The sequence below is a fragment of the Lepisosteus oculatus genome, chromosome 7, assembly GCF_040954835.1.
Source record: "Lepisosteus oculatus isolate fLepOcu1 chromosome 7, fLepOcu1.hap2, whole genome shotgun sequence".
In the NCBI taxonomy this organism is placed as follows: domain Eukaryota; kingdom Metazoa; phylum Chordata; class Actinopteri; order Semionotiformes; family Lepisosteidae; genus Lepisosteus; species Lepisosteus oculatus.
This window is the reverse complement of record NC_090702.1, coordinates 5,122,597-5,137,745: the sequence shown is the minus strand read 5'-3', so window position 1 is coordinate 5,137,745 and position 15,149 is coordinate 5,122,597. Positions and strand designations below refer to the sequence as shown.

General features: G+C 43.3%; 1 protein-coding gene across 4 annotated transcripts in view; it reads right to left on the bottom strand.

Annotated features, from left to right (window-relative positions):
* The window catches only part of mon2 (MON2 homolog, regulator of endosome-to-Golgi trafficking), a 69,997-nt gene that overhangs the window by 37,321 nt on the left and 17,527 nt on the right, over window positions 1–15,149 (bottom strand). For all 4 annotated transcript variants that reach the window (XM_015353281.2, XM_015353283.2, XM_006633807.3 and 1 more), the window contains exons 3-11: window positions 13,638–13,765; window positions 11,094–11,225; window positions 10,263–10,392; window positions 8,463–8,560; window positions 6,506–6,631; window positions 5,806–6,000; window positions 4,989–5,113; window positions 3,408–3,547; window positions 2,801–2,954 (exon numbers count right to left, since the gene is read on the bottom strand). In XM_015353281.2, the coding sequence (XP_015208767.1) occupies window positions 2,801–2,954; window positions 3,408–3,547; window positions 4,989–5,113; window positions 5,806–6,000; window positions 6,506–6,631; window positions 8,463–8,560; window positions 10,263–10,392; window positions 11,094–11,225; window positions 13,638–13,765 (1,228 nt within the window). The remainder of the gene's footprint in view (window positions 1–2,800; window positions 2,955–3,407; window positions 3,548–4,988; window positions 5,114–5,805; window positions 6,001–6,505; window positions 6,632–8,462; window positions 8,561–10,262; window positions 10,393–11,093; window positions 11,226–13,637; window positions 13,766–15,149) is intronic.

Genomic DNA, 15,149 nt, shown 5'->3' with positions numbered 1-15,149 from the left:
TGTTTCAGATCATCAAACAAATTGAAATATTAGACAAAGATAACACAAGTAAACACAAAATGCAGTTTTTAAATGAAGGTTTTTATTATTAAGGGGGAAAAAATCCAAACTTACATGGCCCTGTGTGAAAAAGTGATTGCCCTCCCTGTTAAAACATCTTTGGAAAGCTGAGTTCAATTTCTCTAGCTACACCCAGGCCTGATTACTGCCACACCTGTTCTCAATCAAGAAATCACTTAAATAGGACCTGAAGTAGACCAAAAGATCCTCAAAAGCTAGACATCATGCTGCGATCCAAACAAATTCAGGAACAAATAAACACTTTTTCACACCACTGTACCTGACCTCACTTCAGTGACCTTCCACTCAGCCCACATCAATTACTCTGTCCACACATCACAACTAACCAACGTCCTTACTTTCTGTGAGTCACCCTGCAGGCATCATAAGAGGGACTTGAGCAACCAAAGTGAAAGCCGTATGTGAAGCAGGGCTCTTAGTCTAATATAATTCATATCATGCTGCTATGTGATTATTTTAGCTTCATGTAAAATAATATAAATATGTATGCAATACAACATACAGCTCAAATAAAAGATATGATAAGGTGCTAGTTGAACAAAAAAAAAAAGTCAGGACCAGTATTAGAGGCTCAAGTCAGAAATGTGAAACGATTTAAATATGAGCTACACCATGCACAGAGCTTCAATACAGTGTGAAAACTTAGGAAATAAGCCCCACCCTCTTCCACTTACACAAGCACCCAGATTTATTTTTCTATATGAAGAAAAAGGCTGTGTGCCCAAGTAAACTATCCAAACTTGTGTGATATTTTGGGATTTGAAATGAACATTTTTTTACGGAAGCTTATTTGCACCAAGGAAAAAAAAATCTCATTTAATTGCAATAATATCTCGTATAATTTTTTGCATTTATGTCCGTGGTGCTAATAGATATCGCTACATTTTCGCACTAATATAACTCAAATATAATTCAAAATTGGGCTCCAGAAAGTGTGAACAATCAAAACTGGCTACAGGAAAGCATGAACAGGAGATCTAAGCAATGGTTATTATTTTAGGCCATTTGACCTTCAGGCTGTTTCTACAGGTTGCCTGAGAGAGGTTGCACAGATTTTAATGACTCAGTTAGACAAGCTCCTAACTCATTCATTCATTAATGAATTCATTAGGGCAAAGGAAAGTTCCCTTCAAACATGTTCTCAAAGAGATGCATGAATGTCATAAGAGGTGATATCGATATGCGGCTGTAGTCTCATCTCACTAAAAGAGGAACTGCAGACACAATTTCTCAGACCGGTTATTAAATATCTGTAACAAAATAAATTCATCGACGTTATAGAAAAAAATTTACAAATTTGGAATTAAGCACGGAATTGCGAACTTTGTGTAAGTCGCCACGTTGTTGGAAACTCGCATTCGAGTTCCCATGAATTGCGACAGGATGCAGCCCTTCCTGCTCACTAGTCCCCTTAATGAGTAATGTAATGCGATGTACGAGCGAATAAGTACAGGTAAGTACTGCAGACCTTTCAGCACAGAAATGTTTCAACGTGATCTGCATGCGGACTAAACAAGTAGTATTTGTCAGCAAAACCACCTTAAAATCGAAAGTAATATTTTATTGGATAAAAAGAGCTGTATTCACAAGCCTTCTTGTTAACAGTGTCACAGAGCCGCTTCACCTCACCTGCAGTTTTGTTGCCTCGTTCTGAATCGCAGAAGATGGCACTGCGCGTACCTGCACATTTTCGGCTATTTTGTGATGTAAATTGGAGGTTTTACAAGTTACTGTGTACATTTGACTTTTACTGTAGTTTGGCATTATTTTGTCAATGCTGACTCTTTCTAACCCCTGAAATATGAAAATAGCATTGCAGTTGCCCTTTAAACCCTGATGATGGTCTGACCACCATTGTGTTCTCAAAAGTCACACTAAGGGTCTGGACAAAGCTATTCATGCATGTTGTTGAAGTAGATACCTCACAGGGTGCCATATTGAGCTAACTCTATCAACAGTCAGAGGAAGGGGTCTGATCTCTTCTCTATATGACGTGCTAATGAATACAGCTCTTGCCAGCAGCCATATCACCCTGCAACTCACAACAGGCAGCCCACTGAAGCTAAGCAGGTGTGAGCCTGGTCAGTACCTGGATGAGAGACCTCCTGGGAAAAACTAAGATTGCTGCTGGAAGAGGTGTTAGTGGGGCCAGCAGGGGTCCATGTGGTCCTAATGCCCTAATGACGGGGACACTATACTGTAAAAAGGCGCCGTCCTTCGGCTGAGACGTAAAACCGAGGTCCTGACTCTCTGTGGTCCTTAAAAATTCCAGGGCGTTTCTCGAAAATAGTAGAGGTGTAACCCCCGTGTCCTGGCCAAATTTCCCATTGGCCCTTACCAATCATGGCCACCTAATAATCCCCATCTATGAATTGGCTTCATTACTCTGCTCTCCTCCCCACTAATAGCTGATGTGTGGTGAGCGTTCTGGCGTACTATGGCTGCCGTCGCATCATCCAGGTGGTGGAGGGGCGTCCCCATTACCTGTAAAGCGCGTTGAGATGTGTCCAGAAGCTATATAATGTCAATCTTTAATCAATAGCTTCACAGTTATACTTTGATGGGATAAAACATGAAACAAGACAAATGGTGGTCCTGATCAAGACATTCATCCATATTCAAATGCCCCATATTCAATTCGCACTTCCCCTTTAAGGTCTAGAATCCGAATATCAGATGTATGTGGAACGGGCCTGCGCAGGTTCTTGGGCATACTTACTATGTGGCTTTGGCGCTGCCCTGCACGCTAATCGTCATGAGAGGTATCCAGGTCCCCCTGTACTCAAAGGCAGCTTGTGGCATCACCCCTCCGCTCACCCCAGCCCCTCCAGGACCTCCCTGAGGAACTGGCTGGCCTCCGGACCCCGAACCACCTGCAGAGGACATCCGCCTTAATGACAGATCGCTCGGCAACGCCACACCACAAACAAAAAAAAAAACCGGCGCATTCACAAGGACTTCTGGTTACTCGGTTTTTATCCGCCCCAGCGTCTGTATTGCTCACTGAATTTATTTTTGCTGTCGGAATAAGAATTAGTCTCCAACAGCAGCCAATTTTTTTTTGTGTGTTCCTGCAACTGACAACGACAAAATCAAGAATCACAGTCTAGTACGTGTTCTGTGTAAATAAATCAATATCGGGACGTTCCCACAATGTACCGAGAAGGGAGACATTACGGATGAGAGCTGAGAGGCAGGAGATGAAGTATTAGTCATATATTTTGACATAAAAGGAGAAATAAAAAACATCTATCGCACACTCAGTCGCATGTAAGTTAAAACTGGAAAACTGTTTCTGTAAGTAGCAGGGGTGGAAGAACACTGACCTGTTGGTGTGTTGACAGTAGCTGGGATTCCTGTGCTAGGCACAATAAAGAGAGACTGGATGAAGGAACCCAAGGCGTTGACGATGTCTCTGAAGACCTTAGTGGAGTGCTGCTTCATGTCGTACGATTGACAGAATGATCTGTGCATGTCAAGAGAAATGCATGTCAAATACAAACACAGGAACTGTAGCACAGTTACAGTCAGGTACTTTTCCAACAGGTGGCCAAGGAGATAGAGATGAGAGTGGCTTCTGAACTACAAGTCCCAGAATTCTTAGAGCACAGAGGAGGAAACAGGAACCAGATGAACAGACACAAACGATCAGCACAGACAGGAAAGTCAATTAACAAAAGCTGGGACTAGGGCACCAGGTCTACCACAAGGACTTAGATAGTAAGAAAAAATAGATGTTTAAAATTGACTGGTTTGGTTTCGAGGAGAACCTGAACTAGATTTTAACCAAAGCCCACAAAAGACCTCCATAAAGGTCTCTGGTTCAGTTTTGCTTTGTTCGACACATACTGCTAAACAGCTGAAGTTTTTGGGGACAGGTTACAAAGACAGCCAGAGCTGTAACCCAGGACAAATTAATCCTGGTCCTGTTGAACTGGTTTATCTGTAGGTTTTTCATTCCACCTCAGATCTTAACCAGCTAAACCAGCCAGTTACAAGTTTACTGGATAAATTGTAGACCTCTTCAGGTGCCTCTGCTTTAAAGACTTTAAAAACCCGTCCTTCTGGGATTTCACTATCAATAAAATTATTTCAAAGTCAGAGGCATCAAAAAGTCACAATACGAAGACAAACAGCTGTCAGGAGACTATGCAACATAGACTACAACATAGAATATGCAACATAGACCATTCCACAGTTGTGAAAACATTTTAAGAAGATGTATTGAGATAAGCCCCCAAAACAGGTATTTTACAGCTTTCTTTTCTTTACAAATCTGGATGCCAGCTTAAAACCGAAATTCAACCTGTCTAACGACACTGGCTGTAAGGGTCTGATGATGTTTTATTCAGATACGTGGAGCTTTTCTTCCTATGCTCCAGAATGCTGCAGAGAGAAGCTGAGGAGTATGCTTAGACTTTTAGCAACCACAATGAGACTTTCTAACTGCACACCTATTTATCTACTCAACTTCAGCAGTTAGTAGGATAGTAACTTGATATTGGAGAATTCTCTTCAAATTGTCAATTATCTCATCCATAGTTACACCTAACAAGCAGCAGACGCAAGATTATTACTCAAGAAACTAGTCCCTTGCGTCCGATCTGATTGTTTCTGAACGTGTACTTCACCATATCTTCACACAGTCTTCCAACCATAATAGTTTTTTCCCCAAAACAGAGGAGAAATGGTTTTGTGTGGGGTTCAGCAGGGACATGATGGTAAAGTGCAGTTCGAAACAAAATGCTGTCAAACTGAAATCTGTATTCCCGCAATGTTTTTTGAAGGAAATTACCGGAAGAGGCGAGTTAGGAGGTACTAAAATAAACTATTCGGCTTCTTCTTGCATAGCCTCCATATGCCTCAGTCGTAAGTGTCAGGCAGGGACAGTAAGTAATGCAAGTTACCGTAACAAATGGGGCTGCACACAGAGTCTGTGTATAGATTCGACTGCGACAGCCCGAAGCCACTGTGGTTTCTCTCCATCCAAAAACTTCACCAGCAGAGACAGGAAAATCTCGCACTCCGTGACCTGTCAGGCAGAACAACCAAACTACTAGAACATCTGCTGAGGTTCATAACTAATTACTGCGACACGCGACCCTCACACGTCGACAAATGCACCTGCCTCTTCTGACAACGTTGAAATGATACCACCTCAGGTCTATTTCAAGTCATTTTCAACTAACTCTTAAGTATGAGTATTTCCCCCCAAAACACTACTTTACTGCTTCAAATATTAGGGACCCCTAAATCTGAAAAAGTTAGTTTTGTACGTCAGAAATGATACTTCTTTCATGAGGTATTTGAGTAAAAAAAAAATGTGCCAGCCATTCTGACATTACTCAGGCCTTTACTAGAAACTGTGGCATTGGCTTATAATGAATATTAGCAAATTTGCATGAGATTTTTTAAAAGAAAGTTAATAGGTTTATTCCATGCTGAAAAGAGAAGAGAGAAAGCACAACGTTTCGCCTTCCTCTTCTCTTTTCAGCATGGAATAAACCTATTACTTGATCCTTTGCAGCCTATGCATTCAGACACAGCTACCCACCTGAACTACTTATTTTTTAAAAGCCTCAGAAGTGCCTACTGAATGAATATCGTTGGCATCCAGCGCCTACTGAATGAATATCGTTGGTATCCAGGCTGCCGAATGGAAACGGTTTCTGTATAATTCAGCAATGTGTGGCTCTCAGTCGGACAGGCCGAACACAAACTCACCAGCAGGCTGTAGAAGTGCTTGATCAGAACTGACACTACTCGCAGGAGACGCATACAAATGGGGAAGTAAGGCTTTTCCACCGGAGCTGGAGAGGCTGTGGTGTTGCTCCCCTGTCTGAATTTAATGTTGGGAGAGAAGAGTTTAATCACCAGTGGGCACACTCTCTCCTTCAAGAGGAAGCTGAATTCCTGATGCTGAAAGAGATGAGAAAAAGACAATTCGGTTTCAGAGGGCAATCCTGGCGAATTCGCAGAGCGTTAAATTATACTGATCTAAAAGTTTCCAGATTTATCCAGATGCACAGAGACTTGTATGTATACAAAACCTGAAGAAGGCTCCACAGCTGAAACATTGTGTTTTTCTTTTCCTTTCAGCAATAAACCTTTACCTGTTCCTTTACAGCCTGGGCATGCTGACAAAGCTACCTACCCAAACCTCTACAGTCGTTTTCTGCTGCGACCCACTGTAACTTCCACTACATCTTTTTCTAGATCTCTTCATTCCTTCTCCTCCTCCCTGGACTCCTTGCCTCCTTATCTCACCAAACTAGCATGCCGTCTCTTCACAGCGATCTGTTCCAAGACCAGGCTTTCTAACCACCTCCTATTCCTCTCCAGATGTCGTCATAATAGTATCACTCCATGTATAAAACACCAATTGAAAACAGATCAACTTTCCCACATACTTTTGTATACTCACCTGCAAGAACACCCCAGGGAAATCATTTAAAACGGATTCCAAAAGCTCAAGGCCAAATGTCCGCGTCATTTCTGTCATGCCCACCAGCCAGTAAGGGGCGTCCGCATTGACCAATTGGCACAGGTCCTGTTTAAAACAAAAGGAACAACATTTTATTTGTATTTACTTCGCAGTACAATGTCAGTAGCGCTGCTGTGTTGCATTATAGAGGCCTACAACTGAATCGGAACGCTGCGGAGCAGATCCTCTTAAGACAGTAGTGTGGTGTGGAGGACCTAAAACATACACGAACCTCTATTCTCCCTTCAGGAAGGTGGTTAAACGGCTGAGGCTGCACCGCGACCCTGAAGCTTTCCCTTCCTGGTTTGGTCTGTAACCCTTCAGCCATTCTGCTTTCCCTATGACTGTACTCCTGTTTTAACTGGCTTATCCTGTTTGGCCAGGGACAGGTATTAAAACTGCAATACTTCTTCCCCTGACACAGCAGCAGTCGGTATACATAGATATTACGGAAACTTTGATAAAATTTAGTCGCTTTTCCTTGGAATCCAGTTTACTTCACTATGTATTGATTTCGACTATCGGATTAGACACCGTTCTCTTCTGAGGTAGTCTCTTCTGTAGTGAGAAATCAGCTCTCTGACAGCAGCAGCCAATTTCTCTAATACACTTGTGAGGAATTTGAAGGCTGAAACCTATTCCTCTCTCTCATTCTCAGGAGTATTCCTACACTCTCTTCTAGTGTTGTGCTCACTCTATATCCCTTCATGCCATTGTCATCCTCCATTGTCCAGTCATCCTCGACTGGAAACTGTAGGATAGCGTTTCTCAGATGGTGTGTCCGGGCAAAGTGGTGTGACAGAAAAGCCACATATGAGAAAAATAAAAAACGGAATTAAATAACGTTTATATATATATTAATGGTGCCAGAGAGGTTAGCATTTGTGCCTTGCTGCACTGGCTCTCTGTATTCAATTCTGGTCCTGGGGAGCTATCTGCAAGGAGTTTGTATGTTCTCCCCATTTTTGCCTGAGTTTACTCCTACAGTCAAAAGACATGCTGGCATGTTAATTGGCTTCTGGGAAGACTGGCCCTGGTGTGAGTGTGTGCTTGTCCGTGTGTGCGCCTTGCGATGGAGTGGCATCCCGTCCAGGGTGTATCCTGCCTTGCGCCCTATATCCTAAATTGGATGAAGCAGTTCAAAAATGGATGGACAGATTATATGTATTAGTTCTGGGGAGTAACCAAAGAGGCATAATGCACGTTCGACAGGGGCCACGCTGTAAGATTGTTCACAGGGGAACAGCATGTGGTGCGAGTTCAGTTCTTCAAATCTGAAAAAACAAAGACAGAGAAACGTCTGATTCCTGCCATACTAAGGCAGCTATGCACCCTGAGGCCACTTCAGATCAAGCAATGAAATAGTTTTGTTTATAATAATAATGTGATTGCGTTGGTAACATGTATGTATGTGTGAGAGTAGGGGGCTGGTTTACTGCTAAACGTTCAGATTTGCGGATGCGAACTGTGGGGATGGAAAAGATTGAAAAATTTCATTTTACAGTTGCCACCAAACCCACCAGCACGTTTCTGGGTGAGGAGAGGAAAAGGGAGCGTCCAGGGAAAATTCACACGGAAACAAGAACATGCAAACTCCACATATAATGACCATTACTGCAGGTTGAAGCAAAATGAGTGCCGGGCCCGAGAAAACACTGGATCTGGGTGGTCCTTCTCATTTTCCAAGTGGCTACCCATTGGCCAGGCTCTAGTGATACAGGGCGTTAAGTTGCTGTTCCTGTGTGAAAACAAATCTGGATAGCATCTGTGGAAACGGTGGGACTCGGGAATGGACCACAGTACTATCTCCGGAGGAGGAGTTCAAAAGCGGATGTGAAAACAGCTGCTCGATTTAATACAAAGAAACAACTTTTTTAGCAATACAGCATTTATTTACCTGAAACAACATGTACGCGTCCTTAGCACAAGGCCTCAGGGAGCTGAATGACCTCCGGTTGCTGTTTCCTTGAACTGGAGGAGGTTGTTCCATAATACCTACAAGGGGAATTAGCATTTTAGTCATGGTCTCTCACTCAGAGAATTGAACTAGCTGAACACCGTTAGTCGCTATTCGGCCCTTCACACCTGTCTTATGCTTTTTCTGACCTCTGGGTGGAATTTACAGTTGTGAGAAAACGTTTGTGAAGCCTTTGGGATTATCTGGGGCAAAATACCTCCTAACCGCTGCGCAGGTCTGATCAGGAGCTACAGAAAGAGTTTGATTGAAGTTATTGCCAATAACGGAGGTTCCACTTGTTACTAAATCTAAAGGTTCACATACTTTTTCCATCAATGACCTGGATTGTATAAACAATGTGTTTAAAAAGGTATGGCAATGAAAAATGTTGCGTGTGATGTTTGTTAAATAAGTCTTTATTTATTATTTTGACTTAGATGAAGATCAGATCACATTTTTGGAGACATTCGTGCAGAAATCTATATAACTCCTAAGGGTTCACAAACGTTTTTTCACAACTGTAAAACCAAGGCACCGATAATTTGCTCATTAAAGTCCACATTGCACTGTACATACTAGAGAAGTGTCAACTATCCTGCTGCAATTCTGGCAATTCTATGATTTGCAAAAAGCATAATGAAACAAAGGATAAGTCCTTACAGGTACATAACCAATGCTAAAAAAATTAAGCCAAATAATCCACTAAGCTTGCAGAACTGATGGGACATATACATTTCAACTAGAGCTGGGCGATAATTAGATAACGATAATTATCGCGATATAATTTTCCTCGATATAATTTTAACAAAAGTTCGATAAATATGTTTATGCTTTGCGCATGCGTGTTCCAGACCGGGCAGCTAACAGATTTGTTTAATGTTTCTGCTGTTTGGCAAGTGTTTGTTGTGTTCTTAAAATAAAGAGTTGTTTAATTTACCGACTACCTGTCTGGTTTCTTCAACTTTCACTCAGGAAAATTTTTATCGTGATAATGTTTTTGGCCATATCGCCCAGCCCTAATTTCAACAATTTCAGTCTACAATTGAAATAAGAAAAAAAAAACACAAAATGACAATAAAGCAAGTCCCTGCAGAAAGATCATAAATGTTCCCAACAGGGAGTTTTCAACTAAATATTTCAAAATCTCTTTCTTAAACCTAAATCTTAAAACGTGGCTCTGAATAATGACTGAATAATGTAGTTTTTATTCAGGTACTGGCATACGTGATCTTTCACACCAGATCCTGATGTGCATTCATAAAAAAGGGTTCATCCATCTTTTTTCTAACTTGATTCTTCCAGTTCAGGGTCGCTGGGGAGCTGGAGCCTATCCCGGGCACGTATCGGGAGCAAGCAGGATACAGCCCGAGTGGGACACCAGCGCTCATTCCAGACCACACACAGACACAAACACAGGCAGGCACACACTCACACCAGAGCCCGTTTTCCCAGAAGCCAATTAACCTACCGGCATGTCTTAGGTTTGTGGGAGTAAACTGGAGCAGTTGGAGGAAACCCACATGAACATGGGGAGAACATGCGAACTCCACACAGACAGCACCTCAGGGCTGGAATTGAACCCAGGGCCCCAGTACTGTGAGGCAGCAACATTAACCACTGTGCCACCGTACAAAAGCATATAAAAGTTGTAGTTTCATTGGTATCTCAAAACATAAGCAACTTGGCAAAGGCAATTTATTTGATGTCACGGAGTTCCGCTCCCCCAGTATGAACCCTGACCTTTGCATCGCTCATCCTCGGCCACCATCCTTTCAAAGACCACCGTGACGACCTGCCTGACAGTGGCGGCGGCAGTGTTGTTAGTAATGTTGTCCTTGGTGAAGTGCAGTCGAAAACACAGCACAATCGCCTAGAAAAGAAACGCGTTTTTTTTTTAATTCACACCCGTGGGCGTGACAGAGCTTGTTGACACGAAATAACCCCACTCTTTTTCTTTTGAGAGGGACAATTCCTTTCCCAGAATGTTATTTGCATGCAGGGAGGGGGAACAAAAAAAGAAAAACGCACCCTGTGAGCACATTTCATGGTCAAGGCAAATAAATGAACACGATATCAAGCGGCCCTGTTATATTTCAGAAAACTGAAAGAATACAAGTTGACTGAAAATAATGTTGAACGGTTAGACAAAACTGTTTCACATAAATATTATTTTATTTTGTTTTCTGCCATAAAATTTAATATGGCCTTTTTTCTTGTTCACAGTAAGAATGCAATGAGAAGCTACACAGCAGTGGTGGATGAACCGGGTCCCCTCCTACATGTGTAGTTGTTTGGGGACCTTTGGGATGGGACAACATGCTACAAAAGTTTTTTTTTTATTATTCCTCCAGCATCACCAGCTGGGCAAGCGCGAGGCCCGCACATAAAACAGCATGTATGTGAACAGTGACTGGCCGCATTACAGAATTCAAATGTGTGTGGGTTTCAGAGGGCTGTAAATAGTGGAGGGAAAGTAACAAAGCCTCAAAACGGCAACCATTTTCAGTCTAGGACTGCAAGTGAAATATAAAAAATATATATATATCCTTCGAGCGGGCCTGTGCACTATACCTTTGACAGTGCCTCATCGTGGACCACAGTATTGGTGGTTAAGAGCACCAGGACGGTCTGCAGCAGCTTCAGTTCTTCCAGCCCGTTCTCCATCAGCTGCCACAGCATGTTGATAATGTTTCCAGCCGCAGCCTGCAACCACACAGTCACCCACACAGAAAACTCTTCAGTTCCACTGGTGCCTGACAGCATTCGAGAGTCTCAGCAGGCAGCTCCCGATTCACCGGGGGAAATCGCTAATTCCAATGATAGCAATGCTCCAGGGGAGATTCCTGCTTGTGACTGAGGCCATAAACAACTCTGGGTTTAATGAAGATTATTAGAAGGTGGTTCTTACTGGCTTTTAGGAATACATCCACACACATCTCTTATCTCAGTCTTCCTGGACCGGTATTCACTAAGAGTGAGATTACAACTCTCACCATCATTAATCCGCGTTATGTGACCCTTTTTGGGGGTGGGGGGTTCTTGGAATTAGCTCCTCTCATGCACTGCGTTAGGAAAATACTCCTGAGAATGAGCCAGAGAAACAAACTGGTGGAGCACAATTTTGCTCAGCAGGTTTTTAGAGCAGTCTAAAAGGCTAGATCTCGTCCCCTCCTGCCCATGTTCCAAAGCGATCTTCATAATCAGCTTTCGGATGCCTTGTCCCTACCTGCTCCTGTCAAGAGAGCTACATGACACAGTAAACTAGCAGAGCAAAGCCAAAATACAGATGACAAGATTGGGAAACAAATAAGAAATAGCGCTACAGAAAAATGGGACAATGACATCATTTCGTTGCAAACCGCTGGTCTTAGCGAGAGTTCCAACTAACTGTGACGCAATGCGGCCCTTCCTGCTCACTAGTCCCTGGAATGACTAGTGTAATGCGATGTACGACTGAGTGAGTACAGGTTGTGCAGCAGAAATTTCACCACAGAAATGTCCCAAAGTGATCCTCACACAGTGTTAACAAGTAAGTTGTATATGTTGGCAAAACCATCTCTAAGTCTAGAGCAATATTTCTACTGGATTTTAAGAGACATCTTCACAAGCCTGCTTGTTTACAATGTAATAGGGCCGCAGAACGTTTTGTTCTGAATCGCACTGCAAGACGGCAATATGGTGCTGCGCAGATCTGGAAATGTTCTTTTGTGATAAAATTCAAGACCAGGGGTGTGAGCACCGGCCGTACATCACCAGCCCCACAGAACTTACCAGGAATAAAACAAAAATGGCATTTCTAATAAAGAAAACACGGTCATGGAAGACTGTCCACATGCGTGCTGGGCTTGAGTGAAAGAAATGTGAATGGAAAACGCCTGGTTTGTTTATAACCTCCACTTCTATTGTCAGACAGAAAAGCGCTGTGTTCCTAAACCCCAGAGTTATATAAAAGTGGGGAGCAGCAGACCGTAGCTAAAGCTCTAATGAAAAGCTTGAAGCAGGGAGTTGCCAATAACATGTTTGCACTGTCAAAGAGCTTCTTTCAAACACCCCAGGCCATTTGTGTTTATGGATAAACAGGCTTTTTGGGAGGTTATTTGTAAAATCTTGCCCATGGTATTCTTTGCTCTCTCCTTGTCTTTTCTGCTGGTGTGCTCAGAACAGCCATTTGCTCTTTCTTAGGGTGCACAGAAGCAAATATCCGGGAGAAAGCATGTCTTGATCTAGCTGCAGAGGTTCACAGCACTTCCAGAAGGTGCTATGAGAGAACTGTATTTTCTTTTTAAACCTAAACGTGTCCATTCAGCAACGTGAACGTGTCATGGAAGTGAACGCTAACAGTACTTAGCCTGATGTGTTACTAACTTACGATACCCCACAGCTCTTCAAGGTGACTTACTTAAATTGATTTACTCAGCACAAATACAGAAAGATCAAATGTTTTACAAATAACCCCTTATATGACAACTTCCTCATGTTAATGTGACAGCAGCCATATCACCCTGCAACTCACAACTGGCAGCCCCACTGTAGATCAGCAGGTGTGAGCCTGGTCAGTACCTGGATGGGAGACCTCCTGCGAAAGCTATGGTTGTTTCCAGAGGAGGTGTTACTGGGACCAGGAGGGGGCGCTCACCCTGTGGTCTGTGTGGGTCCTAATGCCCCAGTATAGCAAAGGGGACCTTATACTGTAAAAAGATGCCATCCTTTGGATAAGACGCAAAACCGAGGTCCTGGCTCTGAGTGGACAAGAAAAATCCCAGGGTGTTTCCTGAAAAGAACAGGGGTGTTACCCCGGCATCCTGGCCAAATTTCCCATTGGTCTTTACCAACTATGGACTCCTAGTAATCCCCATTTCTGAAATGGTTCTCCTCCCCACTGATAGCTTATGTGTGGTGAGAGTACTGGCGCACTATGGCTGCTGTCGCATCATCCAGGTGGGGCTGCACATTGGTGGTGGGAGTGGGATTCCCCATGACCTGTAAAGCAATTTGAGTGGAGTGTCCTGAAAAGCACTAGGCAAGTGTAAGGAATTATTATTATTAAATAAGTAATACAACAATTCTTCAGTGTGTGTTACCACTCATATTTGGAAGAATAGTTCTTCGGTTTACCTCAGACACCACTTCGTGAGACATGAGCCGCTGAATGGCTGCCAGGCATAACTGAGTGATCTTCGGTTCCTTGGTCCCACAGCCCATGAGGAACGGCTGAACGACTTCTGAGCTGTTGTCTTTCAGAGCTGGGAAGAAGATGAAGAGACACTTAACCACGCTGGAAAGAAAGAAGCACAACGAAGCTCCCCATTCCAGTGTTAAACAGTGTCTGGTGGCTGGGAAGACAGGTAGGGTTATATGGCCCAGGCAATGCTAGATCAAGCCTGGGTCAGGACTTCACACAGCTGTGACTGGGTACTCCAAGCAGAGGTGCACGACTGGCTACACACTGACAGGGCAGGACTGAGGAATAATGTGGTGGGGTAGGATGGAGGATTAGCGTGGCAGGGCAGGATTAAGCATGTTTGTGTCTGTGTTTTCCCTGTGATGGACTGGCGTTCTATCCAGCGTGTACCCTGCCAGGATAGGCTTCAGCTCCCTTTGTGGCCCTGACTTGGATAAGGTGGTTAGAAAATGAATGGCAGGATGGATTTAAAACATAAAATATAAAACCCCTACAAAGGTGAGCCTAGAACTGCATGCCCAGTGAGAAAGGAAACATGACAATCAATTATGGCACAAAGATTAATGAAAAAGCTTTGTAGCAGGAACTGTAGTACAGATGCTCAGAGAAGATGCCGAAAAATGTTCTTCATAATTAACCAGTGTGTAACACGTTCGTCAAAGCTGTTGAAAGGAGAGAGAGTGCGCAGATGAGTGTTGCTAATGATGTCAGGATGCTGCACACAAAGATATTAAAATACCTCTGCGTCAGTGCCCTCTGTCACAGTAATTACAGCTGCCTGGGTCTTAACGCACTGCATGAATTACTGAGAGGAATCACGATTCTCAAAGCTCAGTTAGAGAAAACGCTGTGTGCTACCTGTCATGGTTGTGTAAGAGAGGGAAGCAGGTGGCAGGGCCGTGAAAAATGAAATGTCATACAGCCAAGCAGGGTTAATGACTTTGATATTGAAACACTACTCCTGTCGTAGGTTCTGCTGCAACAGCCACACTAGCCTGATACAAGATCACACTGGCAGACCAAAAAAGGCCACCAGAATATTAGCCGCTGGTAACAAACTCCAAACCGTCTGTCATTACGTGGATTGTTATTTTCTGCGGTGGTAGCACTCTCACTTCTGTGGAAAACGAGATGATATACTCGCCAGAACATTACCCCCCCCCACAACAAATATCAAATTGTTAGGGGCTAACTTATTTCATGGCTTTTCAGTTGTGCTAGCACGGCTGGAAATGGAGACAGGCTGCCTATCCTCACCCACTGGAGGCAAAAGACCCCAGTATATTTTCAGCAAAACTGCAGTTGAAGGGGGTTATACAGAGCTTCAAGTAAGCCTCTGACTCAGAACTGATAGATTTTAGGTTTAAGTCTCCACTGCAGACACTGCTGTTGTACCTTGACTGAGGTACCCAACTGTATAAATGTTGAATCTTTTCCAAATAAAG